The sequence below is a fragment of the Elephas maximus genome, chromosome 5 (assembly GCF_024166365.1).
Source record: "Elephas maximus indicus isolate mEleMax1 chromosome 5, mEleMax1 primary haplotype, whole genome shotgun sequence".
Taxonomy (NCBI): Eukaryota; Metazoa; Chordata; class Mammalia; order Proboscidea; family Elephantidae; genus Elephas; species Elephas maximus.
The window spans coordinates 70888413-70914387 of NC_064823.1; the positions used below are offsets into that span (position 1 = coordinate 70888413).

Below are 25975 nucleotides of genomic sequence, written 5' to 3' on the forward strand. Positions count from 1 at the left end.
ACACAGGTTCCAGCTTTTGCAGGTTTTACTGTACTTCCTGTGTAACACATATCACTATCTGAAATTATTTTAATTTTTAAATTAATTTGTTTAATGTTTGTAAAAAATGTAAACTGTGTGAGCACAGGAATTGTATTTGTTAACCTTTGTATTTATGGCTTAGAACTTTGCCTGGCATACAATAAACCCCCAAAAAACCACTGCCGTCGAGTCGATTCTGACTCATAGTGACCCTATAGGACAGAGTAGAACTGCCCGATAGAGTTTCCAAGGAGCACTTGGCAGATTCAAACTGCCAACCTCTTGGTTAGCAGCTGTAGCACTTAGCCACTATGCCACCAGGGTTTTTAAATATTCCTGGGTGAATAAATGAAAGAATGAATTGATCAGTAGTGTTGGTTCACTACACTACAGTAAAAGTTGATTATTTTGAAACAGCGACATTTGTTGATTTCATTTCAGCAAATAGGACATAGTCCTTTTTTTTCTATAGTACACCCTGTCCTCACTTACTGACGTGGTTAGGTTCCAAAGACCAGGTCATTATGTGAAATTGATGTTACGCAAAAATGGATGACCACATTAGATCACAAAATGGAGGATGACTGCCTCATTACATAACTGCCAAATTACATCATTACTTAACTGCCAAACCACTGAGAATCATGGCCCAACCAAGTCAACACATAACCGTAAATGTCAAAGCCAGTGTTACTCTTGCATCCACAGCTTAGCATTTGTTACTGTTGGTTACTGCCAGAGATATGTCATTAGTGCACAAAATAGATAGTAAATCTTTTACTTTTGTAGTAAAAGCAAAATGTTGGATAACAGGATAGTTGATAAGTGAGGAAAAGATGTATTGATTTTGAATTGGTTGGTTCAAGCAAAATTTATCTTTCAAAAAAAACTTGTATGGAAATAAAGCAGTAAATATCAGAATTTCTCTGAAAAGTTAATTGCCTTTTAATAGTGTATGATTTACCCAGCATGAAGTCTGCTTGAATAACTGTATCCTTATACTTTGTAAGAAGTGAGTTATTTATTTTGTGAAATTGTCTTAACTCTTAGGAATAAAGTATAGATCAGTATACTCTGGGTAATAGGAATGTGTATCTACTTAAGTCTAAATCAGTTTCACCTGATAAAAACAGACTTAATCATTGTCTAAGCAAATATACAGCTGCTTTATAAACACCAACATTGAACAGCTAACCACTCACTTTGAGTGGAGATAGAATGGCTTCCTATTCAAGCATGTATCATTTTTAGGCTTCCCATTTTTTATCTAAGAAGTCAATTCTGTCTCCAGTTTAATGTTTGTTAAAGCATGTGGGTATTATTTAACATGCAACATAGGTTATCTGTAAACCAGAAAACCAAACCCACTGCCATTAAGTTGACTGTGATTTATAGGGACCCTACAGGACAAAGTAGAACTACCCCATAGGTTTTCCAAGGCTCTGTATCTTTACAGAAGCAGACTGCCACACCTTTCTCCCACAGAGCAGCTGGTGGGCTTGAACTGCAGATCTTGCAGGTAGCAGCTGATCCCTTTAACCACTGCACCACCAGAACGCCTTGGTTATCTGTAAGCACACAACATTTATCAAAATCTCTGCAAAAAAAAAGTGAAGAATTTTTTAAGAATACTGTCTATTTGTTTTTTGAGACAAAAGTACTCCTATACCCTGGTGGCATAGTGGCTAAGTACTATGGCTGTTAACCAAAAGGTCAGCAGTTTGAATCCACCAGGCACTCCTTAGAAACTCTGTGGGGCAGTTCTTTTTTTTTTTTTTTTATGGGGTTACCATGAGTCAGGATCAACTTGAGGGCGGTGGGTTTGGTTTTAGTTTTTTAATCAAGTCAGTAAACAGAACTAAGTACCTAGACAAAAGCATGCTCTTATAGAATTGATTTATTGTTTGGCACCTTCAGCGTAATTTGAAGGGGGTTATAAGAAACATATTGTGATGAATGAACAACATGAGGAATGTAATGTCACTGGATTGTACATGTGAAGATGGTCAAAATGGAAAGTGCTTTGTTACCTATGTATTTACAATTAAAAAAAAAACAGTTGGAATTAAAAATTGTCTATTGTAAGGTTGTAAGAAAAATATTGTTTATTGTAAGGCTATTGCGTTCTTTTTTTTTTTTTTTTTTCAAGTGTCCACCTGATATAATTAGCTCACTCTTCAACAGCGTCTCTCTCCCACCCGCTGACCAGTCCCTTTCATGTCTGATGAGTTGTCTTCGGGGATGGTTCCTGTCCTGTGCCAACAGAAGGTCTGGGGAGCATGGCTGCCGGGATTCCTCTAGTCTCAGTCAGACCATTAAGTTTGGTCTTTTTATGAGAATTTGGAGTCTGTATCCCACTGATCTCCTGCTCCCTCAGGGGTCCTCTGCTGTGCTCCCTGTCAGGGCAGTCATCGATTGTGGCCGGGCACCAACTAGTTCTTCTGGTCTCAGGATGATGTAGGTCTCTGGTTCATGTGGCCCTTTCTGTCTCTTGGGCTCTTAGTTATCGTGTGGCCTTGGTGTTCTTCATTTTCCTTTGCTCCAGGTGGGTTGAGACCCATTGATGCATCTTAGATGGCCGCTTGTTAGCATTTAAGACCCCAGACGCCACATTTCAAAGTGGGATGCAGAATGATTTCATAATAGAATTATGTTGCCAATTGACTTAGAAGTCCCCCCAAACCATGTTCCCCAGACCCCCGCGCTTGCTCCACTGACCTTTGAAGCATTCATTTTATCCCGGAAACTTCTTTGCTTTTGGTCCAGTCCAATTGAGCTGACCTTCCATGTATTGAGTGTTGTCTTTCCCTTCACCTAAAGCAGTTCTTATCTACTGATTAATCAATAAAAAACCCTCTCCCACCCTCCCTCCCTCCCTCCCCCCCTCGTAACCACACAAGTATGTGTTCTTCTCAGGTTTACTATTTCTCAAGATCTTATAATAGTGGTCTTATACAATATTTGTCCTTTTGCCTCTGACTAATTTCGCTCAGCGTAATGCCTTCCAGGTTCCTCCATGTTATGAAATGTTTCAGAGATTCGTCACTGTTCTTTATCGATGCGTAGTATTCCATTGTGTGAATATACCACAATTTATTTACCCATTCATCCGTTGATGGACACCTTGGTTGCTTCCAACTTTTTGCTATTGTAAACAGAGCTGCAATAAACATGGGTGTGCATATATCTGTTTGTATGAAGGCTCTTGTATCTCTAGGGTATATTCCGAGAAGTGGGATTTCTGGGTTATATGGTAGTTCTATTTCTAACTGTTTAAGATAACGCCAGATAGATTTCCAAAGTGGTTGTACCAGTTTACATTCCCACCAGCAGTGTATGAGAGTTCCAATCTCTCCGCAGCCTCTCCAACATTTATTCTTTTGTGTTTTTTGGATTAATGCCAGCCTTGCTGGTGTGAGATGAAATCTCATCGTAGTTTTAATTTGCATTTCTCTAATGGCTAATGATCGAGAGCATTTTCTCATGTATCTGTTGGCTGCCTGAATATCTTCTTTAGTGAAATGTGTGTTCATATCCTTTGCCCACTTCTTGATTGGGTTGTTTGTCTTTTTGTGGTTGAGTTTTGACAGAATCATGTAGATTTTAGAGATCAGGCGCTGGTCGGAGATGTCATAGCTGAAAATTCTTTCCCAATCTGTAGGTGGTCTTTTTACTCTTTTGGTGAAGTCTTTAGATGAGCATAGGTGTTTGATTTTTAGGAGCTCCCAGTTATCTGGTTTCTCTTCATCATTTTTGGTAATGTTTTGTATTCTGTTTATACCTTGTATTAGGGCTCCTAGGGTTGTCCCAATTTTTTCTTCCATGATCTTTATCGTTTTAGTCTTTATGTTTAGGTCTTTGATCCACTTGGAGTTAGTTTTTGTGCATGGTGTGAGGTATGGGTCCTGTTTCATTTTTTTGCAAATGGATATCCAGTTATGCCAGCACCATTTGTTAAAAAGGCTATCTTTTCCCCAATTAATTGACACTGGTCCTTTGTCAAATATCAGCTGCTCATACGTGGATGGATCTATGTCTGGGTTCTCAATTCTGTTCCATTGGTCTATGTGCCTGTTGTTGTACCAGTACCAGGCTGTTTTGACTACTGTGGCTGTATAATAGGTTCTGAAGTCAGGTAAAGTGAGGCCTCCCACTTTCTTCTTCTTTTTCAGTAGTGCTTTGCTTATCCGGGGCTTCTTTCCCTTCCATATGAAATTGGTGATTTGTTTCTCTATGCCCTTAAAATATGACATTGGAATTTGGATCGGAAGTGCATTAAATGTATAGATGGCTTTTGGTAGAATAGACATTTTTACTATGTTAAGTCTTCCTATCCATGAGCAGGGTGTGTTTTTCCACTTAAGTATGTCCTTTTGAATTTCTTGTAGTAGAGCTTTGTAGTTTTCTTTGTATAGGTCTTTTACATCCTTGGTAAGATTTATTCCTAAGTATCTTATCTTCTTGGGGGCTACTGTGAATGGTATTGATTTGGTTATTTTCTCTTCGATGTTCTTTTTGTTGATGTAGAGGAATCCAAGTGATTTTTGTATGTTTATTTTATAGCCTGAGACTCTACCAAACTCTTCTATTAGTTTCAGTAGTTTTCTGGAGGATTCCTTAGGGTTTTCTGTGTATATAATCATGTCATCTGCAAATAGTGATAACTTTACTTCTTCCTTGCCAATCTGGATACCTTTTATTTCTTTGTCTAGCCTAATTGCCCTGGCTAGGACTTCCAGCACGATGTTGAATAAGAGCGGTGATAAAGGGCATCCTTGTCTGGTTCCCGTTCTCAAGGGAAATGCTTTCAGGCTCTCTCCATTTAGAGTGATATTGGCTGTTGGCTTTGCATACAAATAGATGCCCTTTATTATGTTGAGGAATTTTCCTTCAATTCCTATTTTGGTGAGAGTTTTTATCATAAATGGGTGTTGGACTTTGTCAAATGCCTTTTCTGCATCAATTGATAAGATCATGTGGTTTTTGTCTTTTGTTTTATTTATGTGATGGATTACATTAATGGTTTTTCTGATATTAAACCAGCCTTGCATACCTGGTATAAATCCCACTTGATCAGGGTGAATTATTTTTTTGATGTGTTGTTGGATTCTATTGGCTAGAATTTTGTTGAGGATTTTTGCATCTATGTTCATGAGGGATATAGGTCTATAATTTTCTTTTTTTGTAATGTCTTTACCTGGTTTTGGTATCAGGGAGGTGGTGGCTTCATAGAATGAGTTGGGTAGTATTCCGTCATTTTCTATGCTTTGGAATACCTTCAGAAGTAGTGGTGTTAACTCTTCTCTAAAAGTTTGGTAGAACTCTGCAGTGAAGCCGTCCGGGCCAGGGCTTTTTTTTGTTGGGAGTTTTTTGATTACCGTTTCAATCTCTTTTTTAGTTATGGGTCTATTTAGTTGTTCTACTTCTGAATGTGTTAGTTTAGGTAGGTAGTGTTTTTCCAGGAATTCATCCATTTGTTCTAGGTTTTCAAATTTGTTAGAGTACAATTTTTCATAATAATCTGAAATGATTCTTTTAATTTCATGTGGTTCTGTTGTGATGTGGTCCTTCTCATTTCTTATTCGGGTTATTTGTTTCCTTTCCTGTATTTCTTTAGTCAGTCTGGCCAATGGTTTACCAATTTTGTTAATTTTTTCCAAGAACCAGCTTTTGGCTTTGTTAATTCTTTCAATTGTTTTTCTGTTCTCTAATTCATTTAGTTCAGCTCTAATTTTTATTATTTGTTTTCTTCTGGAGCCTGATGGATTCTTTTGTTGCTCAGTTTCTATTTGTTCAAGTTGTAGGGACAGTTCTCTGATTTTGGCTCTTTCTTCTTTTTGTATGTGTGCATTTATCGATATAAATTGGCCTCTGAGCACTGCTTTTGCTGTGTCCCAGAGGTTTTGATAGGAAGTATTTTCATTCTCGTTGCTTTCTATGAATTTCCTTATTCCCTCCTTGATGTCTTCTATAACCCAGTCTTTTTTCAGGAGGGTATTGTTCATTTTCCAAGTATTTGATTTCTTTTCCCTAGTTTTTCTGTTATTGATCTCTAGTTTTATTGCCTTGTGGTCTGAGAAGATGCTTTGTAATATTTCGATGTTTTGGACTCTGCAAAGGTTTGTTTTATGACCTAATATGTGGTCTATTCTAGAGAATGTTCCATGTGCGCTAGAAAAAAAAGTATATTTTGCAGCAGTTGGGTGGAGAGTTCTGTATAAGTCAATGAGGTCAAGTTGGTTGATTGTTGTAATTAGATCTTCCGTGTCTCTATTGAGCTTCTTACTGGATGTCCTGTCCTTCTCCGAAAGTGGTGTGTTGAAGTGTCCTACTATAATTGTGGAGGTATCTATCTCACTTTTCAATTCTGTTAAAATTTGATTTATGTATCTTGCAGCCCTGTCATTGGGTGCATATATATTTAATATGGTTATGTCTTCCTGATCAATTGTCCCTTTTATCATTATATAGTGTCCTTCTTTATCCTTTGTGGTGGATTTAAGTCTAAAGTCTATTTTGTCAGAAATTAATATTGCTACTCCTCTTCTTTTTTGCTTATTGTTTGCTTGATATATTTTTTTCCATCCTTTGAGTTTTAGTTTGTTTGTGTCTCTAAGTCTAAGGTGTGTCTCTTGTAGGCAGCATATAGATGGATCGTGTTTCTTTATCCAGTCTGTGACTCTCTGTCTCTTTATTGGTGCATTTAGTCCATTTACATTCAGCATAATTATAGATAAATAAGTTTTTAGTGCTGTCATTTTGATGCCTTTTTATGTGTGTTGTTGACAATTTCATTTTTCCACATACTTTTTTGTGCTGAGGCGTTTTTCTTAGTAAATTGTGAGATCCTCATTTTCATGGTGTTTGACTTTATGTTAGTTGAGTCGTTCTGTTTTTCTTGGCTTTTATCTTGAGTTATAGAGTTGTTATACCTTTTTGTGGTTACCTTATTATTTACCCCTATTTTTCTAAGTAAAAACCTAACTTGTATTGTTCTATATCACCTTGTATCACTCTCCATATGGCAGCTCAATGCCTCCTGTATTTAGTCCCTCTTTTTGATTATTGTGATCTTTTACCTATTGACTTTCATGATTCCCTGTTATGTGTTTTTTTTTTTTTTTAATTAATCTTAATTTGTTTGTTTTTGTGATTTCCCTATTTGAGTTGATATCAGGACGTTCTGTTTTGTGACCTTGTGTTGTGCTAATATCTGATATTATTGGTTCTCTGGCCAAACAATATCCTTTAGTATTTCTTGTAGCTTTGGTTTGGTTTTTGCAAATTCTCTAAACTTGTGTTTGTCTGTAAATATCTTAATTTCGCCTTCATATTTCAGAGAGAGTTTTGCTGGATATATGATCCTTGGCTGGCAGTTTTTCTCCTTCAGTGTTCTGTATATGTCGTCCCATTCCCTTCTTGCCTGCATGGTTTCTGCTGAGTAGTCTGAACTTATTCTTATTGATTCTCTCTTGAAGGAAACCTTTCTTTTCTCCCTGGCTGCTTTTAAAATTTTCTGTTTATCTTTGGTTTTGGTGAGTTTGATGATAATATGTCTTGGTGTTTTTCTTTTTGGATCAATCTTAAATGGGGTTCGATGAGCATCTTGGATAGATATCCTTTCGTTTTTCATGATGTCAGGGAAGTTTTCTGTCAGGAGTTCTTCAACTATTTTCTCTGTGTTTTCTGTCTCCCCTCCCTGTTCTGGGACTCCAATCACCCGCAGGTTATCCTTCTTGATAGAGTCCCACATAATTCTTAGGGTTTCTTCATTTTTTTTAATTCTTTTATCTGATTTTTTTTCAGCTATGTTAGTGTTGATTCCCTGGTCCTCCAGATGTCCCAGTCTGCATTCTAATTGCTCGAGTCTGCTCCTCTGGCTTCCTATTGCGTTGTCTAATTCTGTAATTTTATTGTTAATCTTTTGCATTTCTACATGTTGTCTCTCTATGGATTCTTGCAACTTATTAATTTTTCCACTATGTTCTTGAATAATTTTTTTGAGTTCTTCAACAGTTTTATCAGTGTGTTCCTTGGCTTTTTCTGCAGTTATCCTAATTTCATTTGTGATATCTTTAAGCATTCTGTAAATTAGTTTTTTATATTCTGTATCTGATAATTCCAGGATTGTATCTTCATTTGGGAAAGATTTTGATTCTTTTGTTTGGAGGGTTGGAGAAGCTGTCATGGTCTGCTTCTTTAAGTGGTTTGATATGGATTGTTGTCTCCGAGCCATCACTGGGAAACTAGTTTTTCCAGAAAATCCGGCTGCGTCCAGTCCAAATCCCGGCGGGACGGTTCTCCGGCTGGGACGCTGCTCTTCCTGCTCCAAGACCAGTCACTGCCTCCCAAGGACTTCTCCTACCTGCTTCGTCCCACCCCGCCTGTGGAACCGGCTGGCCCCCCTCCCGGGGTTAGTTCAGGGGGGTGGAGCAGCTCTCTATGCTTGTGCCGTACCTGACTGGTACGCTGGCTCCAGACTCTGGAAACAATCGCTGCTTCCCCGTATTAGTTCGTTCTCCGTCTCTAAATCTGTGTTTGTTGTTCAGGGTTCGTAGATTGTTATGTATGTGATCGATTCACTTGTTTTTCCGTGTCTTTGTTGTAAGAGGGATCCGAGGTAGCGTCTGCCTAGTCCGCCATCTTGGCTCCGCCTCCAAGGCTATTGTGTTCTTTATTATGCCCTTTAATTAGAGTAACTGCAAGAAATTCTTTATTGTAGTATGACAAATAAAGCTACTTCGTTAAGTATGTATTATTCTTTTCCTAAGAACATTGTTAGCTATGTAATTGACTAGGTTTCCTCTTTTGGATAGTTGAGTCCAATTGGTAGCCAAAGTATGGCAAATATAGAGGTCTTTTTGATCTTATATTTTCATTTATTTTGTTTCTCAGTCCATTGCCCTTACCTTGGTTTTTTTGTTTTCATTTCTTTGTTTTGTTTTCATTCTTACTTATAGTTTATGTTCTTATGTTGTAGTCTGCGTGCCCTGGAATGCCTCCTAAACGCTCTCAGAATTTGGTTGTGATGACAGGCAGCATATAAACCAACAGGCATATTTAGTGAGCATCCCCATGAAAGACAGAGTGCTAGCTTGCTAGACAATACAAAGGCGAATAAGTTACATTCCCTCTCTTTGTAGTGTCATTGGACCAGATAACAAGGATACAAAGTACTGTGTAATAACTATTATAATTGAGAGGTAATGTTAGAGCTTTGGAAGACAGAATTGCTTTTCAGGTATAAAGAGCAGTCTTTGAAACAATATTTCAGGATGCATCTAGGTATATAGCCAATATAATACCATTTCTTTCCTATGTCAGTCCAGGTTTCATTTTCTTTTTATTGAACCCAAACTGGTTTACCTTTTAAGAATTATTTATTCTGAAGTTTGTCTTTGTCTTTTAAAAACAAGTTTATTTAATAACTTTTCCACTTATTTTTCCCCTTTGAAGTATTAATTTTTATCAAGGTAAAATGAGTACGTGCTTCAAAAATTAAAATAGTACAGTGTTACACTCCACCTTTGTTTCTAACTCCCCAGCATCAAATACCTTAAGCTCTGGCCTCCTTCTGCCATTTTCTACCATATTTCCAAATAATGTATTTATACTATTTTTTTTAGGTTAATTTTTTTATTTTGCGGTAAATATGTATGTTACAAAACATTTGACATTTCAATAGTCTTCACATGTACATTAATTATTGAAATTTTACAGATAAAGGCCTGAGCCTTTTTAGGCTGCATTTTTAAATCATTCATTTAGCAAATTATTTAATATCTATAAGGAAATATGGCTAAATGTGATTTATTGAGGTGTATTTTAAACATAAAAAACTTTTTATTTTTATTTTAAACATACCATTCAGATCCAATGCAACTATGTAAGTATGCTTTTTTTACTTGATTCTCTAGTTATAACACACTTCGAAACTCACAGAATTCTTTGAAAAATTAACAATGCTTCAGTAAAATTGCATTTTTCACCCACAGGTTTTTGGAAATGCTCCGCCAAATACAATGACAGAAAAATTTTCTGATCTTCTGCAGTTCACAACACAAGTCTCACGACTGATGGTGACAGAAATTCGAAGGAGAGCATCAAACAAATCCACAGGTATTTTTTTTTAATTATGCTTTACGTAAAGGTTTACAGAGCAGATTAGTCTCTCATTAAACAATTAATGCAGATATTGTTTTGTGACATTAAGGGCCAACTCCATGACATGTCAACACTCTGCCCTTTTCATCCTGAGGTTCCCCATTTCCATTTGTCCAGCTTTCCTGTCCCCCTTCTGACTTCTCGTCCTTGCCCCTGGCCTGGTGTGTGCATTTAGTCTTGTGTACATGGTTAAAGTATGTGTATTATTGTTTGTTTTATAGGCCTGTCTAATCTTTGGCTGAAGGTTGAACCTCAGGAATGACTTCAATACTGAGTTAAAAGGGTGTCCAGGGCCATACTCTTGGGGTTTCTCCAGTCTGTGTCAGACCAGTAAGTCTGGTCTGTTTTTTTGAATTTGAATTTTATTCTACATTTTTCTCCAGCTCTGTCCGGGACCCTCTATTGTGATCCCTGTCAGAGCAGTTGGTGGTGGTAGCTGGGCACAATCTAGTTGTGCTGGACTCAGTCTGGTGGAGGCTGTGATAGTTGTGATCCATTAGTCCTCTGGACTAATCTTCCCTTCTTTTTTTTTGTTTTTCTACCTTCTCCCTTGCTCCTAACAGGGTGAGACCCGTGGAGTGTCTCAGATAATCACTCACAAGCTTTTAAGACCCCAGACGCTACTCACCAAAGTACGATGTAGAACATTTTTCTTTATAAACTATGTTATGCTAGTTGAGCTACATGTCCCACTGAGACCATGGTCCCAGCCCTCAGCCCAGTAATTTGGCTCCTCAGGGAGTTTGGATATGCCTGTGAAGCTTCTGACTTTGCCTTGGTCAAGTTGCGCTGACTTCCCCAATATTCTGTGCTGTCTTACCTTTCACCAAAGAAATCCACGGGTATTTTTATAGAAACCAGCAAAACTCACTTTACTTAAATGCACAGTTCTTTAGAAGTACTATCAAAATAAAATAGAAAGTAAACACAGTTCTAAGCAGTTACCATCCCTGTTTCTGTTTTTACAGCCGCATTCTTCTATTGACTTCAGTGTTTTCACGACTATTCTTCTTGGACCACCACGCCTCTTCCCCATAACTCCTTTAACCAGTTAACCAGTTGCTATTGAGTTAATTCTGTCTTGTAGTGACCCCTATGTGTGTCACATTAGAAGCATGTCCGTAGAGTTTTCAATGGCAAATTTTTTGTAAGTACATCACCAGGCTTTTTTTCTGAGCTACCTCGGGGTGGACTCAAACCTCCAATCTTTTGGTTAGAGCATGCTGTTTGTAATGCCCAGGGACTGCATGCAGCACTATATTGAGTCAGTATTCTTTCTGAATAACATTCAGATTCCTTAGCATGGCATTCAAGGTAGATCCGTTATACAGACATATATATATATTTTTTTTCTTTCTTGTTTCCTTTTCTGTATTTCAGATAAACTGAGCTACTCATAATCCCCAAACATGCCTGTGCTCTCATTTTTGTCCTTTGCTTAGGGTGTTTCACCTAGAAAAGAGAATCTTTCCCCATCTCAGTATGTCTAAATCCTCCTAACTTAATTAAATCACACTTTCCTGACTGTCTTAATCAAAAAAATTTTCTCTTCTGAATTACAAAGATATACAAAGCTGCTGTTTGTATATCATTTGTCTCTCAACTTCATGAGTGATGTTTTCTGCCTTCCTGTTAGACCATAAGCTGCTTTGGGTTCCTTATATTACAATCCTAACCATACTCCTTTACATCCAGTAGGTTTTATAAATGCGGCATGAATATTTTTATTCTTAAGTAGATAATTTGAAACATCATCAAGTATCATCCTTTTTAATGAAGATTAAAATAAGCTTTTTTTACTTTAAACTACCATTTATCTTCTTCTAGGTTAATTAGCAATATATTTGTGGGATCTCGTCTTTAATTTGTTTTTGCTTTGTTGTTGTTTCAGTCTTGTAAATAGCTGCCCGACTAGTACCTTTCTTACTGAAGCATTCGATTGAGAAATTGATGATTTAAGTCCTGGTTCTGGTGTCCCCTTAGAAAATTACTTACCTTTTTTCAACCCATCAAATTATTATTTTTCCAGTAATCAGAGTAATGCTTTTGTTATATAACCTTATTTTGTTAATTTAGTTTTTTTTTTTAACTTTTCAATTTGACTCTTAAAACTAAGAGCCTATATAGCTTGTCAATAGCTCCCTGCTGCTTACCCCAGTCCGCATTTCTTAGTCCTGAAAGGCAATCACTTTTAGCTTTAGAATTTATCTCTGTGTCTCTAAATAAGCTGCTTACAATATGAACACTTGATTTTTTTTTCAGATTTAGATAATGTCTTTTGACTTCCCGCAATAGGAAATATGACTTTTACCCTTAAGCTCACCACTACCGCCCCACAGATACATACTTCCTGTACCCCCAAATATAGTTCTATCATAATTTTGATTAGATCGTTAGTATTATTGTGACTGTGAAAACGTTATTCTGAGATGAACTGTGTAGTATGCTCTGATTACTTTTCCTTTTTTGAAAATACATCTATCCCACCCCCTCCGGATTTAATAATTGCCTTTTTTTTTTTGAACTTGTTTTCTACATTTTTATCACAAATTTATCTCCCACTCTCCTGTTTTTCTGAATGTCTTCTAGATATGATTGAGTATGTCAGGTGTTTTTTTTTTATCAGTTTTGCCTTCTTGGAAGTAGCTTTTCCAGAACCTTCTGACCTGCTTTAGTCTGTAGTAGTTGCACAGCTGTCATTCAGTATCTCCATTCACATCATCTCGGGGATGCCTTCCACTTACTTGGGTTGATCCTCTGTTTCCTATCCCCCTTATGGTGTGCATTTTTAAAGGACAAGCATGCTAGCAATCTTATCAGTGAAGAGACAAACTGCTTGTGATCCAGGCACTTTGGGCGCTGGATTTGAGTATTTTTCAAATGTTTATAGGAGTTGTTTGAGAATGCAGGCTGTCAGCCCCAGGAGACTTGGGGCCCATGGGCAGTGACAGACCCTCCTGCCAGCTAGTGGAAACTACCAGTCTTATGGTAACTTGAGCTTAGGTACAACCACTCCTTCGGGAGATGGTCAGCTGGGAGTCTTAGCCAGATCCTTCTGCAGGCAGCCGAGGGCACATTTTGGATAATCTTGAGCTTTTAGTGTATCTACCCAGCTTTGACTGAGTTTCAGTCCTAGCTTGAAAATAATTTTTACCTCAGACTTCTAAAACCATTTCTCCATAATTTTTTATGTTAGGTTCCAATGCTGCTATCGAGAAATATAAAGCTACTCTGATTCTTGTTTCTTTCTTTGGGACCAATTTTTTTTTTCCTCTGGAAGCTTTTTTTTTTTTAATGGGGAAGCTTTTTGAATCCTCTCTTTGTCCTTATTGTTCTAAAATTTCCCAATAAAGTGCCTTGGTTTAGGTCTCTGTTTAAACATTGTGCTGAGTGCTCATTATACCCTTTCAGTCTGGAAATTAATATCTTTCAATTTTTGTAAAGCTTTATGAATTATTTTTTTTAATTATATCTTCTCTTTTCTAGTTGGAATAGACTGCCCGTGTAATTTTCTTACCTTTCCTCTCCTATTTCTTGTCTTTCTTTTTTGACCCTACCTAGACTCGACAGCAGTGGGTTTTGGGTCTACTTGCTAAAGGAGTTCTTCAGTTTTAATTCCTATTTTTTCTGGTTTTTTCCCCCCCATATTCTTAATTTCTAAGAGTTATTTTTTTAATTTTGTATTGGTTTGTATTCTTCAATAGATGCGTTTTCTTCTCTATGTCTCTGGGTTTTGTTTGTTTGTTTTCCTTTCAAGTTTTCATCTCCCTAAGTAGTCTATTTCTTTCAAGTTGCCTTTTTCTGTTAATTTGTTTTATCTCTGTCTTTTATATTAGGGTTTTGTCACATGTCTCGTCCTTGGCCATTTGCTCTTATGTAAGAATAACCCATTGCCATTGAATCGATTCTGACTCATAGCAACCCTGTAGGACAGAGTAGAGCTGCCCCACAGGGTTCCCAAGGCTGTAAATCTTTACAGAAGAAGGAGCCCTGTTGGTGCGCTAGTTAAGCACTTGGCTGCTAATGGAAAGGTCTGCTGTTTGAACCCACCAACCACTCAGTGGAAGAAATATATGGCAGTCTGCTTTCATAAAGATTACAGCCTATGAAACCCTATGGGACAGTTCTACTCTGTCCTGTAGGGGCACTATGAGTTGGAATCGACCAAACTGCAATGGATTTGTTTTTTCTGGTAATCTTTATGGAAGCAGACTGCCACATCTTTCTTCTGTAGACCAGCTGGTGTGTTCAAACTGACGACCTTTTGGTTAGCAGCCACGCACTTAACTGCTGCACTACAAGGGCTCTAACAAGCTGAGGGGTAGCACTGTGTGCTTCAGTGTAATTTGGTCTTAGTGGGCCATTTTGTTGGCGATCTTCCATCTGAGCTAGCCAGATTCCCCAGAGAAGATTTTTCCAGTGTTTCCTTAGAACAGGTAGATCTGACTCCTCAGCATTTTGGAAGGAAAAAAAGGATTGGGGACCTTCAGTATTCAACATATAAACTTTTTTTATTTCTGTTGTGCTTTAAGTGAAAGCTTACAAATCAAGTCAGTCTCTCATATAAAAATTTATATACACCTTGCTATATACCCCTAGTTACTCTCCCCCTAATGAGAAGCATATTCCTTATTTCCACCCTGTATTTCCATGTCTGTTCAGCCAGCTTCTGTCCCCCTCTGCCTTCTCATCTCCCCTCCAGACAGGAGCTGCCCACATAGTCTCATGTGTCTACATGATCCAAGAAGCTCACTCCTCACCAGTATCATTTTCTGTCTTATAATCCAGTCCAATCCCTGTCTGAAGAATTGGCTTTGGGAATGGTTCCAGTCTTGACCTAACAGAATGCCTGGGGTCCACGACTTCGGGGTCCTACTCTTCTCAGTCAGACCGTTAAGTCTGGTCTTTTTACGAGAATTTGAGGTCTGCATCCCACTGCTCTCCTGCTCCCTCAGGGATTCTCTGTTGTGTTCCCTGTCGGGGCAGTCATCGGTTGTAGCCGGGCACCGTCTGGTTCTTCTGGTCTCAGACTGATGTAGTCTCTGGTTTATGTGGCCTTTTCTTTCTCTTGGGCTCATAATTACTTTGTGCCTTTGGTGTTCTTCATTATCCTTTGCTCCAGGTGGGTTGAGACCAATTGATGCATCTTAGATGGCCACTTGCTAGCCTTTAAGACCCCAGACTCCCCTTTCCAAAGTGGGATGCAGAATGTTTTCTTAATAGATTTTATTATGCCACTTGACCTAGATGTCCCCTGGAACCATGGTCCCCAAACCCTTGCCCCTGCTGCGCTGGCCTTCAAAGTATTCGGTTTATTCAGGAAACTTCATTGCTTTTGGTTTAGTCCAGTTGTGCTGACCTCTGCTGTATTGTGAGTTGTCCTTCCCTTCACCTAAAATAGTTCTTGTCTACTATCTAATTAGTGAATGCCCCTCTCTCTCCCTCCCTCCCTCCCTTCTCTGGTAACCATTGAAGAATCGTTTCTTCTCTGTTTAAACTATTTCTTGAGTTCTTATAATAGTGGCCGTATACAATATTTGTCCTTTTGCAACTGACTAATTTCACTCAGCTTAATGCCTTCCAGATTCCTCCGTGTTATGAAATGTTTCACAGAGTGATCATTGTTCTTTATTGATGCATAGTATTCCATTGTGTGAATATACCATAATCATCTATCCATTCATCCCTTGATGGGCACCTTGATTGCTTCCATTTTTTTGCTATCATAAACAGTGCTCCAGTGAACATGGGTGTGCATGTATCTGTTGGTGCGACAGCTCTTGCTTCTCTAGGATATATTCCAAGGAGTGGGATTGCTGGATCTTATGGCAGTTCTATTTCTAGCTTTTTAAGGAAGCGCCAAATTGATTTCCAAAGTGGTTTTACCTACATTCCCACCAGCAGTGTATAAGTGTTCCAGTCTCACCACAGCCTCCCCAGCATTTATTATTTTGTGTTTTTTGAATTAATGCCAGCTTTGTTGGAGTGAGATGGAATCTCTTTGTAGTTTTGATTTGCATTTCTCTAATGGCTAATGATTGTGAGCATTTCCTCTTGTATCTGTTAGCTACCTGAATGTCTTCTTTAGTGAAGTGCGTGTTCATATCCTTTGCCCATTTTTTACTTGGGTTATTTGTCTTTTTGTTGTTGAGTTTTTGCAGTATCATGGAGGTTTTAGAGATCAGGCGCTGATCAGAAATGTCACAGCTAAAAACTTTTTCCCAGTCTGTAGATAGTCTTTTTACTCTTTTGGTGAAGTCTTTGGATGAGCATAGGTGTTTGATTTCTAGGAGCTCCCAGTTACCTGGTTTCTCTTCCGGTGTTTACACATTGTTAGTAATGTTTTGTATACTGTTTCTGCCATGTATTAGGGCTCCTAGAGTTGTCCCCTTTTTTTTTTTTTTTTCCGTGATCTTTATTGTTTTAGATTTTATATTTAGGTCTTTGATCCATTTTGAGTTAGTTTTTGTGCATGGTGTGAGGTATGGCTCTTGGTTCATTTTCTTTTGCAGATGTATATCCAATTATTCCAGCACCATTTGTAAAAGGGACTGTCTTCTCCCTATTTAAGTGACTTTGGGCCTTTGTCAAATATCAGCTGCTCACATGTGGATGGATTTATGTCTGGATTCGCAATTCTGTTCCACTGGTCTATGTATCTGTTGTTGTACCAGTACCAGGCTATTTTGAATACTGTGTCAGTATAGTAGGTTCTAAAATCAGGTAGTGTGAGACCACCCACTTTGTTCTTCTTTTTCAGTAATGCTGTACTTATCCGGGGCCTCTTTGCCTTCCATATGAAGTTGGTGATTTGTTTCTCCATCTCATTAAAAAATGCCGTTGGGATTGCATTGTATCTATAGATCACTTTTGGTAGAATAGACATTTTTGCAATGTTGAATCTTCCTATCCATGAGCAAGGTTATGTTTTTCCTCTTATGTAGGTCTCTTTTGGTTTCTTGCGGTAGTGTCTTATAGTTTTCTTTGTATAGGTCTTTTACATCTCTGGTAAGATTTATTCCTAAGTATTTTTTCTTCTTGGGGGCTACTGTAAATGGTATTGATTTGGTGATTTCCTTTTCGATGTTCTTTTTTCAGTGTAGAGGAATCCAACTGATTTTTGTATGTTTATCTTGTATGCTGATACTCTGCTGAACTCTTCTATTAGTTTCAGTAGTTTTCTTGAGGATTCCTTAGGGTTTTCTGTATATAAGATCATGTCATCTACAAATAGAGATACTTTCACTTCTTCCTTACCAATCTGGATGGGCTTTATTTCTTTATCTAGCCTAATTTCTCGGCTAGGACCTCTAGCACGATGTTGAATAAGAGTGGTGATAAAGGGCATCCTTGTCTGGTTCCTGTTCTCAAGGGGAATGCTTTCAGACTCTCTCCATTTAGGATGATATTGTCTGTTGGCTTTGTATAAATGCCCTTTATTATTTTGAGGAATTTTCCTTCTATTCCTCTTTTGCTGAGAGTTTTTTTTTTAATCATGAATGGGTGTTGGACTTTGTCAAATGCCTTTTCTGCATCAATTGATAAAATCATGTGATCCTTGTCTTTTGTTTTATTTATATGATGGGTTACATTGTTTCTCTACTGTTGAACCATCTCTGCATACCTGGTATGAATCCCACTTGGTCATGGTGAATTATTATTTTGATATGTTGTTGAATTCTGTCAGCTAGAATTTTGTTAAGGATTTTTGCATCTATGTTCATGAGGGATATAGGTCTGTAATTTTCTTTTTTTGTGATGTCTTTTGGTATCAGGGGTATGGTGGCTTCATAGAATGAGTTTGGGAATATTCCATCTTTTCTATGTTCTGAAATACCTTTAGTAGTACTAGTATTAACTCTTCTCTGAAAGTTTGGTGGAATTCTCCAGTGAAACCGTCAGGGTCAGGGCTTTTTTGTGTTGGGAGTTTTTATATTACCTCTTCAATCTCTTCTTTTGTTATAGGTTTATTTATTTGTTCTCCCTCTGTTTGTGTTAGTTTAGGTAGGTAGTGTGTTTCTAGAACTTCATCCATTTCTTCTAGGTTTTCAAATTTGTTCAAGTACAATTTTTCTTAGTAATCTGATTCTTTTAATTCCACTTGGTTCTGTTGTGATATTGCTCATCTCATGTCTTTTTCGGGTTATATGCTTCCTCTCTGGTTTTTCTTTTGTCAGTTTGGCCAGTCGTTTATCAATTTTGTTAATTTTTTCAGAGAACCAGCTTTTGGTCTTCTTAACTCTTTCAGTGGTTTTTCTGGTCTCTATTTTATTTAATTCTCCAGTTTTTATTATTTGCTTTCCTTTTGTGCCTAAGGGTTTCATTTGTTTCTCTCTTTTTATTTGTTCAAGTTGTGGGGATAATTCTTTGATTTTGGCCCTTTCTTCTTTTTGTATGTGTGCACTTATCGATATAAATTGACCTCTGAGCACTACTTTCACTGTGTCCCAGAGGTTCTGATAGGAAATGTTTTCATTCTCATTGGAGTCTGTGAATTTCTTTATTCCATCCTTGATGTTTTCTATAACCCAGTCTTTTTGAGCAGGGCGTTGTTCAGCTTCCAAGTGTTTGATTTCTTTTCCCTGATTTTTCTGTTACTGACTTCTACCTTTAGGGCCTTATGGTCAGAGAAGATGCTTTGTAATAGTTTGATGTTTTGGATTCTGCTAAGGCTTACTTTATGACCTAATATGTGGTCTATTCTAGGGAATGTTCCACGTGTGCTAGAAAAGAAAGTATACTTGGCTGCTGTTTGGTGGAGTGTTCTGTATATGTCTGTGAGGTCAAGTTGGTTGATTGTGGCATTTAGCTCTTCCATGTCTTTATTGAGCTTCTTTCTGGATGTCACTGAAAGTGGTATGTTAAGTCTCCTACTCTATCTCACTGTTAGAGTTTGTTTTTTGTATCTTGAAGCCCTTTCATTGGGTGCATAAATATTTAATATGGTTACATCCTCCTTGTATATTGTCCCTTTAATTATTATATAGCATCCTTCCTTATCCCTTATGGTGGATTTAACATAAAAGTCTATTTTTTTAGAAATTCATATTGCCACTCCTGCTCTTTTTTGATTATTGTTTGCTTGATATGTTTTTTTCCCATCCTTTGGGTTTTAGTTTGTTTGTGCCTCTAAGGTGTGTCTCTTGTAGGCAGCATATAGACGGATCATGTTTTTTTATCCATTCTGCCACTCTCTGTTTCTTTATTGGTGCATTTTGTCCATTTACATTCAGTGTAATTGTGGATAGGTATGAGTTTAGTGCTGTCAATTTGATGTCTTTTTTTATGTGTTATTGACAGTTTCTTTTTCCCACTTAATTTTTTTTTTTTTTTTTTTTTTTTTTTGCTGTGTGGTTTGTATATTGTCTTTTCCTCTTATTCATTGCTGTTGATTTTGTTTTTGCTGAGTCTTTTTTTGTTTATTTTATTTTGATGAGTAGGATTGTTAGTTTCCTTTGTGGTTACCTTAATATTTACCCCTGTTTTTCTGAGTTTAAACCTAACTTTTATTTCTCTGTATCGCCTTGACTTCCTCTCCACATGAAAGATCTATGACTGTATTTCTTATTCCCTCTTTATTGTTTTAATGTTGTCTTCTTTTTCATAATAACATCACTGCTTCCCTCGTTTGAGGGTTTTTTTTTCTTGATATATTTTTGTGATTTCCCTATCTGGGTTGACGTGTTGTTCCTCTGCCTTGTGTTCTAGTCTTGGGTTGATATCTGATATTACTGATTTTCTAAGCAGAGAACTCTCTTTAGTATTTCTTGTAGTTTTGGTTTGGTTTTTATGAATTTCCTAAACTTCTGTTTATCTGAACATGTCCTAATTTCCCCTTCATATTTGAGAGACAGTTTTGCTGGATATGTGATTCTTGGCTGGCAGTTTTTTCCCTTCAGTGCTTTATATAAATCATCCCATTGCCTTCTTCCCTGCATGGTTTCTGCCAAGGATTCGGAGCTTCTCCATATTGACTCTCCTTTGTAAGTGACTTTTCATTTATCCCTGGCTGTTTTTAAAATTTTAAAAATCTTTGGGTGTGGCAAGTTTGATTGTAATATGTCTTCTTGACTTTCTTTTGAGATCTACCTTATGTGGAATTTGATGAGCACCTTGGATAGATATCATCTCATCTTTCACAATATCGGAAGTTTTCTGCCAACAAATCCTTAACAATTCTCTATATTTTCTGCTATCCTTTTCTGTTCTGGTACTCCAGTTACTCGTAGGTTATTTCTCTTGATAGAGTCCTATGTAATTCTTAGAGTTTCTTCATTTTTTTAATTCTTTTATCTGATTTTTCTTTGAATATACTGGTGCCAAGTGTTTTATCTTCAGTGTCACTAATTCTGCCTTCCACTTGCTCATTTCTACTCATTTGACTTTCTATTGAGTTGTCTAATTCTGTAATTTTATTGTTAATCTTCTGAGTTTCTGTTTGCTGTCCCTCTATGGATTCTTGCAGCTTACTAAATTTTTCATTCTGTTCTTGAATAACCTTTTTAATTTCTTCAACTACTTTATCTGTGTGTTCCTTGGCTTGTTCTCCATTTCCCCTAATCTCGTTGCTGATGTCTTGAAGAGTTCTGTATATTAATTTTTTTATTCTGCATTTGGTAGTTCCCAGAAGACACCTTTACCCAGAAGAATCCTTGATTCTTTGTTTTGAGAGCTTGTTGAAGCAATCATGGTCTGCTTCTTTATGTGATTCGATATTGACTATTGTCTCTGAGCCATCTATAAGCTATTGTATTAGTTTATTTTATGGTTGCCAACTGTATTCTAGCTTCTTGCTTTTTTTTTGATATGCCCAAATAGGTTGCTTGAGTGAGCTAGCTTGATTATTTTCACCTTTGAAGCTCTAACATCCTGTCACCGGTTCCCTAGAGCTGTTACCAGGTATACAAGCCTAGCAGTCCATTTGCTTTTCTTGTGTAGCTTCAGCTCAGGTGTCCATGTAATTGGTCATCAAGTGCGTGGTACAGGTGCTGTGCTACAGTCTTAGAGGGACAGGGGTGATTGGTGTAGGTACAGGTATCTGGTTGCAGCAGGGAGTCATGCCCTGAACAAGGCAGGGGGCTGACAACCTTCCCCCAAGTGTCTGTGAGGATAGCGCGTCCCTGTTCCCTGGAGAGCACAGGTGGGTGGGTTCTGCAGACTGACCATGGGCACCCAATACTTTTGGTTATAAGTACTAGGAGGTGCCACTTATCCTTGGACAACTGTTGTGGGTTCCTAGGTGACATAGGTGGAGCCACTAGTCCTTAGGCCCCTTTTGTGGGTAGGTGAGGACCCTGTTTAATAGGCAAAGCGGTGTCAAACATCAAACACCCGCTTCTTCACCTCACAGCTGAAAGAGTTGCAATCTGCCAGCAAGGGACTATTCTCCTGAAATGAGCCTACAGAGGCCCATGCAGGGATGAAAGGTATTCAAAGTCCACAGACTGTTTGTGGCGGGCAGGAGTTGCTTCTGTCCTGAGCTTACGAGCTTAGTAGAGCTGGTAGATTATCTTTTCCCCAAACTGTGAATTAATTCCTTCTCCAAGACTGGGAGAATGACTCAGGGTGCATGGCAGGATGTATCTCAGACCTTGGGAAATCGACAACCACTGAAACTGACTTGGGGGCTGGGGCGCAGTAAGATAAATGGAAGTACTTAGCTTTTGCTGAGAGCATCGTTCTTCTCTGATTCTGGAGGCGTGAGTAGGTTGTGCGTCCGGCAGTCTCTTCCTGAGGAAACTGTGTCTGGAGTGCTCCAAGTAATGGTGCCTGAGGCTTCCCGACGATTCAGGTCCGGCACCTCCTCGCCACTTCTGAACTGTCTTTGCCACCCTCTGCCCCTCAATCTGTTTTCTAACTTGGCCTTTGATGTTCAGGCCTCCTAGCTTGTCATATAGATGATTGTTTCACTTGTCTTTTTGGGTCTTTATTGTAAGAGGGATCACCGGAAGTGTCTGATTACTCCTCCATCTTGGCCCCACCTCGCAGCATATAAACTTTTACTTTATCTGCATGTGCCCAGCAACTGTGCCCTCCCAGTCTAAACATCATCTCTTCGATTCTTTTCAGTGAATTTAGTCTAGTACTCACGTAGTGGTGAGGACCTGGGGGTCTGACTGCTCTTAAATGTACTTTCTGCCAGCCCTCCTGTGTATAGTCCCATGTTTGTTTCTGCTACCGGAAGTACCTGGTGCCACCAGTTCCTGAGCCTTTCGGAGGTTCTGTGATGCAGTTTGGTTGCTTTTCTGCTTTTGCCACGTTTACTTTAAGTTAAGATTCTAGGATTTAACAAATCAGTTACTATAACCTCTCAGCTTTTTTAATGTCTAAAATTCTGTAGCTCTCATCTTTCCTATTCTCCTTGTTAATAGGTTTATGCCTTTTAAAAGTTCTTTTGACAACCATTTTAATGGAGTTTTAGGAGCGAACAGAGAGAGAAATGCATGTGCTCAATCTTCCATGTTTAACTGAAGTCCATTATGCAGTCTTTGGAGCATTGCCCCTTAAAATGATTTTAGATTGAGAAATACATCCTTTATTCAGAAGCAGTACATTTTGTGAATTGATGTATGAATCGTTAGTGAGATAGTCTTAATTATATTTGCAGTCCTTCAACTAGCCCATTGAAAGGTGGTAAGATAGTTTGAGGTAACCTCTCTACACCTGTCTTTTCCCTTCTCTGCCCAAAATAAGAAACTGTCATTCTTCAGCTTTCCTGATTTTAATTACTCCTGTGGAAATGAGAAGTTAGTGTATAAGATTTCGGTGTTTTATGACTTTTTAGCCGTTTTAAACAGGGAGTATGAAGGGAAGTTTGTTTATCCTTTCGGTCACATATTTACACCTGTTGTTGTATTTTCATTCTTGACTGATATCCCTAGATTAGGAAAAATAATTCCCAAAACTTTATTTATTTTTGTTTCTCTCATGCTATCCTTTCAAATATCCAAGTACATGTTTGTAGTAAAACATTTTGCTACATTGGAAATTTGTTTCCCTAACCCCTCTCATGATTTTACATCCTTTAGGGCAAGTTTTAGGCGTTACTGTAACGTGTCTTAAATGGAATGGAAGCTGTCTCATTGTCAGTTACAATAATAGTTACTTAAGTTGTTTTTTTAACTTTCTATTTTGAAATAGTTATAGACTTGCAGGAAGTTGCAAAATAGTATGTAGAGTTCCTTGTGCCCTTCATCAGACTTCCCCAATGATGACATCTTGTCACCTAGGTATTTTTAAGATACATATTTTTTCATATTATGTAATTCCATATAATTTTTAGTGTTAAACATTTGAAATCCATTAACTTCAGAATCCTGGGAAATGCAGTTCGGGTTGTGTAAATGTCACTTCTCAGAAGAAACCTGTCCTAACCACCCTATCTTAAGTAGGTTTTCTATCCTTATCCCTGTATCAGTTACGATATATTCAGTTGCCTTATGTATTTATTTTATAGCTTCATCATCATCTAAAAAAGTACCTTGTTTCTTTACTTACTTAATTTTATTGTCTGTTGTGTTCACCCTTATATCACCAGTATCTAGAAAAATACCTGTCACAAACTAGATGCTCAGTAAAAATTACTGGTTTTTTAACATAGGATTTCTCCCTGCTTTTCTTTTATCCCTTGAGGAGTGAAGGAGTGTTTTCCTGATTTTTAATAGAAGAGCATACTTCTGGAGTATCTCCGTAGTGTTAAAGCACTCTGGCTATGGGAATCCTTGTTCCTTTCTTTCATTTTTAATCTGGAATACCAGAAGTTTCATTTGGTCAGTGTTCTTACAAAATATACTTTAATGGAGATTTTTGATCTTTTGATTTTTTTTTTAGTAAATTTTATACTGCCTTCATTGGTCTTGGATCATCTACCTCTTAAATATCTCATCCTTATTTTCTGACTTACTGTGTAGGAAGTTGTCATTAAAAAGAATTTTATCATATTTTAATTTTCTCCAAAAAAGCAGATGAAATGAATGCTCTGCTGTTCCTTTGAAAATTGGCAGTATTTGTTGTGCATCAAGACAAGATTGTTTTTCCAGGTCTCGTCTGGATTTGGTATGGTATACTTGTTATCTGGTGTGTTACCTAATAACGAGGCCGTAGCAAGGCTTTTTATCAGATCGTTTCCTCTGTGGACTTAAGATTTCTCAGTAGAAACTATGTTTATTTGCAATTCTCTTATTTAATCTATCCACCAGAAGTTAGTTAAAAGGGAGAACTTTTAGCGGATATCAAAATGCAAAATGGATAAGTGGGCTGTTTTGTAATATGCCTGGGCAACTTCACAGTTCTCTCTCTTTCTCCCTTAATTTTCTCTTGGTCTTTGCCTCATATGGTTTTTGTTAAAGTATGTAGTGACTGTCAGTAATTTGAGAAAAGGTTTAATTTTGTGGCCATATTGCATACAGGGTATACCTGAAGATTTTTTCCCATCTCTCTAATTAAGTTCAGTCATGCTTATCTGTTTAATTCTAAGGACACATGGCTGATTTACATCAGTGAAACAGAAAATTCCCACCTGTGTAAAAATAGTATCTTCAGTTTATTATTAATGACTTTGCTACATGCCAGGTATCACTGTTAAACCCAGTGGTGAAATCCCCCGTTGGCAGTGTCACAGCAGTGAAGAGGCTAGATGTTGTTGACCACAATGTGCAGCATCTTGTAGCAGGATTGATATAATGTAGTGAATCCCCAATTAGACAACCTAGCCTTTCTTTTTAAACAGAAGAACAGTGTGCCCTGCCGTCCTCCAAGGATTTCAAAGCCACAACACCTTCAGGTAATTTCATTCCCAAGGTGTGGTTTCTGTATTATCAAATGAGAAGAAGCATGGAAGCTATGAGTTCTAATACTGTTTTTCTTACTAACTTTTTTGGCGGGGAGACAGGCTAGGGTTTGGTTTTTTTATTAGTGAAATGTGTAATAATACTATTGATGTTTCTCACACTATCATGTTGAAGCCTAAGTTCTGAAAATAATGTATGCTTTAAATGGACTTTGCAAAGGAAAAAAATGTTGCATTACACTTATTAACAAGTTTTGTATTCTTTTGTTTTTGAATGCTGCCTAATTGAATGCACTTTATTCTCTCAGCATAGACTGGGAAATGATATTTGTTTTAGGATAGTCTTTTTTTTTTTTAATTTAATTTAATTTAATAATAAGCTCTACTAACTGTTTTTCAGTCTAACTAGCTGTATTGAAATGCAGTGTGAAAGCTTAAGCTGTAATCAAGTGATTAATCAAATGATAACTCTCAAGATGGGTTAATATAATATATTCCTTTCATTAACTCTTAAAACCTTAAGTTAAATCATTATTTACATTTGTGTTTGTTAAATATTAGTGAAATTAAAAGATTCAACTGCTGTATTTTTGTGACTAGGAGTGTGTTTTTCTTTCAGAGTTTTAAAAACTGATTTATGGAGGTTGTATTTAAAATTGCTTTCTAGTGCATCTAATTTTTAAGAAACTACTAGATGTTATATACTTTTTAAATTAGTTTCTTGACTCATTTTAAATAAAAAGTAGAAAGTCCCTTTGATATATTCTCAGTGACCTTATATTGGAACTCAGTAGGTGAAAGTACAATAGTTCTTCACATACTCCTGTTATGTCAGTATAGTTTGTAATATCTCCATATGGTTTGTACTGTCAGTACAGACTATGTCTTTCAACCACATCTGCCCATCCAGACCTCTTTATCTGTGTGAACATATACATCAAAGCCAGATACGATAATTTTTCAATACTGCTGATAATAGCTTGTATCTTCTCAAAATGAATA

General features: G+C 37.4%; 1 protein-coding gene across 7 annotated transcripts in view; it reads left to right on the plus strand.

Moving 5' to 3' along the window:
- WDFY3 (WD repeat and FYVE domain containing 3) overlaps positions 1-25975 on the plus strand; it is a 351994-nt gene that overhangs the window by 157537 nt on the left and 168482 nt on the right. For 5 of the 7 annotated variants that reach the window (XM_049885821.1, XM_049885820.1, XM_049885824.1 and 2 more), the window contains 2 exons: positions 10017-10140; positions 24914-24967. In XM_049885821.1, the coding sequence (XP_049741778.1) occupies positions 10017-10140; positions 24914-24967 (178 nt within the window). The remainder of the gene's footprint in view (positions 1-10016; positions 10141-24913; positions 24968-25975) is intronic. The other 2 variants (XM_049885823.1, XM_049885826.1) reach the window with 1 other exon arrangement.